This window comes from Erpetoichthys calabaricus, chromosome 1 (assembly GCF_900747795.2).
Source record: "Erpetoichthys calabaricus chromosome 1, fErpCal1.3, whole genome shotgun sequence".
NCBI lineage: Eukaryota > Metazoa > Chordata > Cladistia > Polypteriformes > Polypteridae > Erpetoichthys > Erpetoichthys calabaricus.
In genome coordinates, this window is record NC_041394.2 from 354,909,076 (window position 1) to 354,919,401 (window position 10,326).

General features: G+C 41.8%; 1 protein-coding gene across 1 annotated transcript; it reads right to left on the bottom strand.

Annotated features, from left to right (window-relative positions):
- Positions 1 to 8,111: 8,111 nt before the first annotated feature.
- On the bottom strand, positions 8,112 to 9,614 carry LOC114665291 (gastrula zinc finger protein XlCGF57.1-like). The gene has a single exon (XM_028819767.2). The coding sequence runs from the start codon at positions 9,518 to 9,520 to the stop codon at positions 8,123 to 8,125; it is 1,398 nt and encodes a 465-aa protein (XP_028675600.2). The 5' UTR covers positions 9,521 to 9,614; the 3' UTR covers positions 8,112 to 8,122.
- Positions 9,615 to 10,326: the final 712 nt, after the last annotated feature.

A 10,326-nucleotide genomic window follows, 5' to 3' on the forward strand; every position in this document is an offset into this window, starting at 1 on the left:
ACGGGGGCAAATTTAATGGAGAATACCAACAATGTACACCTTCAGAAATGCAATAAATCGACTGTATAAGAACAGTTCAGAGAAGGGATGAGTTTTGTTAATCACAATGCAACATAACTATTATATGTGTTGTTACTTTTTTATTTATTCTCACCAAACGTTACATATCTACATGGGAAATGAACGTGGGTAATATGTTTATAATCATTCTTATTAAAATACACTGTCAAAATATATTAATGAGCAAACTGAGACACATTGGCCTTTAGGAAATATAGAAAAGCGTGTGCGCTGTCATTTAGGACAGAATGCATTGTTAACGTCACGCACTCTCTACTGACGCGATGTCACGAAAAAAAAAGAAACGGCACAGTCCATGCAAACTCAGATTTTCGGCCTTATGAGTAATTGTTAATATCAAATAAATAAAGTCATTTTAAGAAGATGACAAGTCTGCTATAGTCAGTTCAGTTAACGCTCCATATAAATATTTCACTCCTGATCGTTTTTTTAATATAGTTATTAATTTTGACGAGTCTTTAATTCGGATCGAACTCGGGTTTGCACTACGCTCAGAATTTGGAAAGAAACCACCTTAGTCAGTTGAGCCACTGATGGCGTCTTTTCTTCATAGCGAACTCGTTACTTTATTGGTCCACAAAATATTGTAAAGTATTAATAAATGAAATATCTAAATGAAATATCTCAATACTTGATCGAATAACATCATCTGTGATTTAAGGATTTCACCTTTTCTTTCTCAAATGTGCTTACCTATATCATGGCAAAGTACAGGGATAAACCTTTATTTTCCGTCTACTCCGTTTTAATTAAGTCAGAACAAAGAAAACATTTAAGGCTATTAAATGTGATCTAAAGAAAAAGGTGAGGGTTAATTATAATACTAATACCAGGAGCGATAACAATGATACAGTGCAAAAGTAAATATTCATTGAAAGAGCCGGGGATCCAAGTGTAAGGCGTCTTATTTTGTTTAAGTCTTGCTATCGTACAGTACATTCTGCCTGTCGGCGTTAGTTTATAAATTTTAGACATCAGAAACTAGAAAAGGCTGACGAACCCTTCTCGTCGTTGCCAGTCTGTAGCAGCGAAAAACTAAAAGCAATAAGTTTTAACAGACGTCATTGAAGTTGATCAAGAGTTTGTGAAACGTTAATGAAAATGTCCTGGATACGATTTCCGACACAATTGCTTCAAACGTTTTGATGCTTCGTAAGGCTTCACTCCGCCCATCACACGCGGATTCGATCAGCACTCGAAATAAAGAGAAAGGAAAGACGATGGAGACGAATGTGCCACTCGGTTCGGGCCTAAAAGTACGGACAATCCGCCTCCATTTAAAAAAAAAATAAACTAACTTCGTTTACTCGCCCTCTGCTCCTAGCCGCTGAGGTTTTCTGTACAATGCACCGCGTCCACAAGTGCTGGGGAAGGTTATTGTTTCCACATTGTGACGTCATGCGTCCCGCCTTGTCGCCCGAAGAAAGACGAGCTTTCTGCTGATTGGCTGCGCCATCCTCATTGTAAAGTGTAATTGGTCACAACAGAAAGAAATACGCGCCGGCGACACTGGTGGCCGAGCGGCAGCGGATTTACAGCCGTGGCCAAAGGTTTTGAGAATATCCCAAGTATTAGTTTTCACAAAGTTTGCTGCTTCAGTGTTTTTAGATATTTTTGTCAGATGTTTCTATGGTATACTGAAGTACAATAACAAGCATTTCATAAGCTTCAATAGCTTTTATTGAGAATTACATCTTGCCTGAAGAAGGGGCCTGAGTTGCCTGGAAAGCTTCCATCCATCCATCCTCTTCCGCTTATCCGAGGTCGGGTCGCGGGGGCAGCAGCTTGAGCAGAGATGCCCAGACTTCCCTCTCCCCGGCCTCGAAAGCTTGCATATTATAATCTTTTCAGTTAGCCAATAAAAGGTGTCATTTTGCTCGACTTTTCTCTACATTGAGAATTACATAGTTTATTACATCTTGCCTGAAGAAGGGGCCTGAGTTGCCTCCAAAGCGTGCATATTGTAATTTTTTTTAGTTAGCCAATAAAAGGGGTCATTTTGCTGGACTTCTCACTACATTCCTAATGGCTAACACGGTACAACACCCTAGTGTTATAAGGGTTATGCGAAAAGTCAATATTAGCATTGTTGGTCCTTCTTTCATTTACAAGACCTCTGCAATTCGCTCTGGCAGGCTGTCAATCAACTTCTGGGCCAAATCCTTATGGCCCAGTGCTCCATCATGCTGTAAAAGGCATTTTTGGTCACCAAACTGTTCTTGGATGGTTGGGAGAAGTTGCTCTCTGTTTTGGTCCCATTCTTTATTCATGGCTGTGTTCTTAGGTAAAAATTGTGAGTGAGCCCAGCACTCCCTTGGGTGAGAGGTAACCACACGTGACATGAATGGTCTCAGGATGCTTTACTGTTGACCTGACGCAGGACTGATGGTAGCGCCGCTCGCCTTTTATTTTTTCCGGATGCCTCAAACAATCAGAATGGGGATTCATCAAAGACAATGACTTGACCCCAGCAGTCCAATCCCAGAATATCAGTCTGTCGCGGATGTTTTTCTTGGGTTCTTTGCTGCCCTTCTTGACACCCATCAGGCCGTCCTCCAAAGGTCTTCACCTCACTCACACCTGCCTGCTGCCATTCCTGAGCCAGCTCTGCCCTAGACAGAGATAAAGTATCTTTCTATCTTTCCATTAATCCCAAGGGGAAATTCACATACTCCAGCAGCAGCATACCGATAAAGAAAATAGTAAATTAAAGAGTGATAACAATGCAGGTATAACAGACAAGACAATAATTTTGTATAATGTTAACGTTTACCAACCCCCCCCCGGGTGGAATTGAAGAGTCGCATAGTTTGGGGGAGGAACAATCTCCTCAGTCTGTCAGTGGAGCAGGACGGTGACCGCAGTCTGTTGCTGAAGCTGCTCCTCTGTCTGGAGATGATCCTGTTCAGTGGATGCAGTGGATTCTCCATGATTGACAGGAGCCTGCTCAGCACCCGTCGCTCTGCCACAGATGTCCAACTGTCCAGCTCCATGTCTTCTTGTTAATGCTGCCTCCCCAGCACACCACTGCGTAGAAGAGGGCGCTCGCCACAACTGTATGATAGAACATCTGCAGCATCTTATTGCAGATGTTGAAGGATGCCAGCCTTCTAAGGAAGTATAGTCGGCTCTGTCCTTTCTTACACAGAGCATCAGTATTGGCAGTCCAGTCTAATTTATCATCCAGCTGCACTCCCAGGTATTTATAGGTCTGCACCATCTGCACACAGTCACCTCTGATGATCACGGGGTCTAGGAGGTGCCTGGGCCTCCTAAAATCCACCACCAGCTCCTTGGTTTTGCTGGTGTTCAGGTGTAGGTGGTTTGAGTCACACCATTTAACAAAGTCCTTGATTAGGTCCCTATACTCCTCCTCCTGCCCACTCCTGATGCAGCCCACGATAGCAGTGTCGTCAGCGAACTTTTGCACGTGGCAGGACTCTGAGTTGTACCGAAGAACACAGATAGTACCAAAAGATCCTCTGAGAGCAACTTCTCCCAACCATCCAACAGCAGTCTGGAGACCAACAAACAATCCAGCATGATTGAGCACTGGGCCAGAAGGCAAAAGTGAGAACTAAGTGTCTCTGAGAAAATTTTGGGTCTATGGCCAGGAAACTCCCCAGACCTTAATCCCATACATATAGATTAATTTTTACAAAAAATAGGATTGAAAGCAGACCTCAATCCCATTGAGATATTGTGGTCAATCCTCAAGAGGCGGGCGGACAAACAAAAACCCACCAATTCTGACAAACTCCAAGCACTGATTATACAAGAATGGGCTGCCATCAGTCAGGATTTGGCCCAGAAGTTGATTGACAGACAACCAGGGCAAATTGCAGAGGTCTTGAAATAGAAAGAAGAGCCAACACTGCAAATATCGACTCTTTGCATAAACTTAATGAAATTGTCAATAAAAGCCTTTAAAACTTCTGAAATGCTTGTAGTTCAGCTTTAGTATACAATAGAAACATCTGACAAAAGATCTAAAAACACTGAAAATGAATATTTGTGTCATTCTCAAAACTTTTGGCCATGACTGTACAGAGAATCAGATCACCGACAGACATGAAGATAAGTGAACAGAATTTGGACTGTTTGCCTCCCAGAAAAATACGGACTTTGGCACGAAAAATGCAAATCAACCCCAGAACAGCAGCAAAGAACCTTGTGAAGATGCTGAAGGAAATGGGCAGACGAGTACGGATATCCACACAAAAACGAGTCCTAGCTCGACATAACCTTCAAAGGATGCTACTCAGCAAGGAAGAAGCCACTGCTCCTAAAGAAGGCAGTCTGCAGTGGCACATGGGGTTTAGATTTTACCCTTTGGAGAAATGTCCTCTGCTCTGATGAATCTAAGAATGCACCGTTTGGCAATAATGACCACCATGATGTTGGGAGGAAAGAATGTGAGGATTGGAAGGCAAAGAACACCATCCCAACCGTCAAGCATGGAGGTGGGAGCATCATGTTATGTGAATTTTGGGGTGGGGGGGCATTTGCCTTTGCTGCATAAAGGACTGGTGCACTTCACAAAATAGATGGCATCACGAGAAAGGAAAATGATGGATTTAGTCACAAATGGGTCATCCAGATGGACAAGGACCCCAAACAGATCTCCAAAGTTGTGGTGAAATGGCTTAAGGGCAACAAGGTCAAGGGATTGGAGAGGCCCTCACAAAGCCCTGACCTCAATTTGAACTGAAAAAGTGCATATGAGCACAGGAGGCCTACTAGCCTGTCCCAGTTACACCAGTTCAGTCTGGAGGAATTGGCCTAAATTCCAGCAACCTATGGAAGGCGACCCAAAACGTTTGGCTCAAATTAAAACAATTTAAAGTCAGTGCTACTAAATATTAACAAAGTGTATGTAAGCTTGTGACCCACTGGAATTGTGATCTAGTGTATAAAAAGTAAAATAATCGGTCTGTGAACATTGTTGGAAAAAATGACTTTTGTCCTGCATAATGTACATGTCTTAAGTGATAGGCCATATTTATAGTTTACTTTATAAGCCCTCCACAGATTTTATACTAAGTTTGAAAGAATTCACCCAAAGTAGATGGAAACGTCTGCCTTCAAACTATACAGGACAGCCATAACACAGCGGACCGGATCATATTATGAATGGGAAATAAATTATTACTTCTCTCCACGCAACCTCACCTCTTTGATCCGATTATGGATGTGTTGGCTCAAGAGATAAAAGACCAATCCCCCTGGTGCGGGCATTGTGAGGATGACCATTGTGTTGTGTGGCGCCAGAAAAGAGGAAGTGGACAGAAGGATGTAAGAATGGAGAAGATCTTTGGAAGATAAAATAGGAAGAAGACGGAATATACGAGGTATAATGATGATCAGGGTCTAGAAGTTAGACTGCAGTGAAAGGTATTGAAAGGAGTGGATAGGGTAGGATCAATGGTAGAGTTAGGGGCAAAGAGGCAGAGAAAGTGCAATATGAATGGAACAATTAGATGTAGGTATCAGATCGAAGAATTAAAGTGAAGGTTAAAAGATGTTGTAAGACCAACAATGATGTATGGAGCCAAGACATGGGCAGTAAAGGAGAAGTTGGATATGACAGAAATGAATGTGTGGAGTTACAAGAAAAGAATAAGAAATGAGGTGTAACCCAAGTGGGAAAGATATCTAAGAAAGTACAGGAAAGCAGGTTGAAGTGGTATGGACATGTGATGAGGAGAGATGAATATGTGGGCAAAAGAATAATGGGAATGCAAGTATGGGAGAAGAGAATACTAGGGAGGTCAAAGTGAAAAGGAGAGGTTAGGAGCAGGCGCTGATATAGCGCATTGCCGCACCCACCACACGACAAACCAACTCAGGATCCAGATTAGGACCCCAGTGCAGCCATGCAATGGGTGACACCTCAGCACCACACTAGTTCAGATGGAGTGGAACAGTCAAAGTGAAGGTGGATAGATGAATTAAATAAAAAGGAAGGAAAAGGGTCTGATTGGTGAGAAGAAGCAGGACTAAACTGAATGGAGAAGGTGCATCAAGCACATCGACCCTCACCTAGAAGTGGGAAAAGATGAAGAGGAGGATCTAAAAGAAGACAACTTCTGTCTACACAACAAACAATGAACCTTCCACATTAATTAAAAGGACAAGTGTCTGTGTGTGTCCCTCCCGTTGCTATGTCACGGTTATATGCCATTTGGTATGTGATTTGAAAAAGTGGTGCTAATGTTTGTGATGTGCCGTGTGTTGGAATAAAAAAAAATGCAATGCAGTACAAAAATACTTACTGTGCAGTTCTTTATTGCAAATGTCCTCCATAGCCTGTTAACCTTGTGAGGAAAAGATTGTGGCAAGATTGGGGTGGAGTGGTGGCTCTGAGGCTAAGGATCTGCGCTGGTATCCCAAAGGTTGCCGGTTCAAATCCCCGTTACTGCCAAAAGAGATCCTACTCTGCTGGGCCCTTGAGCAAGGCCCTTAACCTTCAATTGCTCCTGGGGCGCTGTACAATGGCTGACCCTGCGCTCTGACCACAAGGGGTATGAGAAAACTAACAAATTCCTAATACAAGAAATGGTATAAGGCAAAATAAAGAACAAAACAAAAAACCAGGCACCCAATACAAACTCAAACAACCAGTATTCACTAATGGCGTGGAAGACATGGTTACTCCAGAATCCTGATAACTATGCCAAGTGTTTCATTCTGGTAGGATCCTAGGGTGACCCTATTGTCCCCTTTAGACTTTTTATTATGTACACCTAAATGGCGTGCCACAAATCCCATCTATAGCCTTTCTATTTTTTTTCCTTTTACCAGCATCATCACTGTCAGCACTGACTGCTACTGTAGTTCAACTGTTCCCCCCTTGTTTTTTCCCCTCACATCTTTTACCAGAACAGACAGGATAGAAAGTTACACTCTTTATTCATAGATTAAATTATTGGTATCCAATTGTGCCCCAAATATAAGCAAAGTAAAACTAAGAATTGGAAAAATAATACTAATACAACCTGGATAATAAGCAGTTCATCTTGTGTGCTTAGGCTACCAGATGGCTCTCAGTCGTAGTATGTTGATCGGTCTCTGGACAGATATGGCCCTCGGATAGAATGGTTGAGACACAAAATGGATGGATCTTCAGAGACAAAGACATTTTTTTGTAAGCCTTAGTTTATCTTGTCCTGTGGTTCTTGACACACCTCTGGGACCACTGGGGGTGTTTTATATTTTCCTCTCAGGCAGACTTCTGCTCCCCCGTCCAACCAGAGTATCCCTTCATGTATGTACAAGTTACTTCCCGCTTATTCCGATTTGGTATTTCAGCCTGCGGATTTCATTTATGTGGAAAAATCTTATCTGATCTGGTAAATCATACGTGTGCCTGAAAGAATTGGCTTATACAGCTTCCCCTTAAATATTATTTTTTAGAAATGTTAAATTAAAAATATGGCTTATTTGATAGACCGTCTACAAAATTATCACTATATATGCTAGAGATTACTAATTTTTTTTCCCACTCTAGTTGTATCACTTCATTTGGTACTCAAGATTATATTTTTCAACACCTCCTTTTTCTGCAAGCCCCTCCTGGCATATTCCTTCATTGAACATTCTAGGTCAATGGTGTAAAAGCAGTAGTACATCTCCGCTTTATGTTCAGCTGACCACTGGACTGTATCTAGTCCTCTTGAAATATCTTTTTCAGTGTATGCTTACATGGTCTTGTCTGTTACATTGTAGTGGGATCAGCAACACCGTCTATCTGCACTGTTGCCACAGTGAAGGTCTTCTCTTCATCTAAATATTTATTACCATCACTACCACCTTCATATGCCCTAGTGTGGAGACAAGACCTGGGCACATTCTTATCCTGCAAGATGTGTGGGCCAGTAACGAGGAGTATTTTTGACCATGTTCTTAGTAAGAAAGCAGCTTTGCCTTGATGTGATTGGGTATAGATCTTGTACAATGAAGACCACCACATGAAGGTACTCGTCGAGACTTGAGTAGTTAGGAGTGTGACCACTTTTTTCCTCCTCTAAAATTTACTCCTTCAGGGCTTCCCTCGAGTATGAACTCTCATGTGGCTCTCAACGCAATATTTTCTTGAAAATCTTTTTCCACACTCAGAACAGCTGTAGGGTTTCTCTCCAGTGTGAATAACTGTGTGGCTCTCAAGGTGACTCTTTTGTAAAAATCGTTTTCCACACTCAGAACAGCAAAAGGGTTTCTCTCCAGTGTGAATTCTATTGTGGGCCTTAAGGGTGCTTCTTTCTGAAAATCGTTTTCCACATTCCAAGCAGCCAAATGGCTTCTCTCCAGTGTGACTTGTCATGTGGCTGCTATAGCTGCTCTTGAAAGAGAATCGTTTGCCACATTCACAACAGCAATATGGTTTTTCTCCAGTATGAACTCTCTTGTGGGTTTCAAGTTTGTTTCTTTGTGAAAATCCTTTTCCACATTCAGAGCAACAATAGGGTTTCTCTACAGTGTGAATGCTATTGTGAGCCCTAAGATAGGATTTACTTGAAAATCTCTTTCCACATTCACAACAGCAATAGGGTTTCTCTCCAGTATGAATTGCCATGTGGTTCTCAAGATGGCCTCTTTGTGAAAATCGCTTTCCACATTCCGAGCAGCCATGTGGCTTCTCTCCAGTGTGAGTTTTCATGTGGCTTCTATAGGTGCTCTTGAATGAGAACTGTTTACCACATTCACAACAGGAATACGGTTTCTCCCCAGTATGAAGTCTTTTGTGGGTTTCAAGTCCATTTCTTTTTGAAAATACTTTCCCACATTCACCACAACAATAGGGTTTACCTCCATTATGAATTCTTTCGTGTTTATAAAGATGGGTCCTTGTTGAGAATCGTACACCACACTCTGAACAACAGAGAGGATTTTCCCCATTGTGAGTTCTCATGTGTTGGTTAAGATTTCTCCTGTCACAGAATCGTTTGCCACATTCTACACAGCCGTATGGCTGAGTTCCAGTATGAATTGTCATGTGGCTCTCGAGACGGTGCCTTCTTGAAAACCCTCTTCCACATTCAGAACAGCAAAAGGGTTTCTCTCCAGTGTGACTTGTTCTGTGGCTGTCAAGATGGATCCTTTGTGAAAATACTTTTCCACATTCAGAACAGCAATGGGGTTTCTCTCCAGTGTGAATTCTATTGTGGGTCCTAAGATTGGATTTTCGTGAAAATTGTTTTCCACATTCAGAACAGACATAAGGCCCTTGAGTCGTTTGGTTCCACTGATTGCCTTTGTCTTTAGATACACATTTCAGACTTTTCTTTTGCTCTTCCAAGACATGCGTTTCTTCCAAAGGAGTACTGTTCTCTTGTTGTGGCGTGTTAATTGCGTCTATCTTTGATTTGTGCACAACTGGCAGAGCACTCAACTGCATGGGGGATCTTGTCAAAAAATCTGATGCAGATGTCAATTTCATATTTTCATCATGTGGTGTCTGTTGATACTTCACTTCAGGACAGACCACAACAGGGAGACACTGGGAAAAGTTGAGACGCTCCAGTCTGTCTGCTGAAAGACATAAAAATACACAATTGTGAGCGATTACATGATGTTGACAGATATGACAAGTGGCAGTCATTTAGTGTAAATCATCTGATTTCAGTTCAAATAATACCACCACCACCCAAACCCCACTACAAAGTTTTATTTTACTCCTGACAGTTTACTTATAATTTGCACCAGTTTTTTGAATCATCAATGAAGTGGGGCTTTAAAAAAAAAAAAAAAAAAAAAAACAGAAAAAAGTGCCAGAATTTTATTTAAAAATAAAACGGTTTGTTCCTTACACGATGTTATAAAACTACATTTTCAAAAAAACTGCAACTGTAAGAGTAGAACAGGTATCCCGGCCAGGAAGGAGGATGGTGTCATACCCGGCTGGTAGGCCACAACAGAAAGACAAAAGGGATTGGCCGGGAAGACTAGAAAATAAATTTGTGTCCGACAGGTCAAATAATGGATTGACCAGCAATAGCCAGTGTTGTGATGTGAAATTTTGCATATAAGTTGATAAATATTTTGTATGTCTTTATTCGTAACTAATAACACTAACGGCTATCATTGGTAAGCACAGCACTGGTTATATGGTTAAGTACCCCTTCCCCCCCTTTGAAGAGTTAGGCCGGATTTGTATTTCACGTGACGCGACACATGCTACAGCGGACGCTTCTGCTATGCAAGTGTTGTACTGTTTATACTTGCGCGTGTACTTTACGTAAATCT

What these genes read in the sequence shown, in the direction of transcription:
- LOC114665291 (XM_028819767.2), bottom strand. Translation starts at nt 9,520, where the DNA reads ATGAAATTGACATCTGCATCAGATTTTTTGACAAGATCCCCCATGCAG.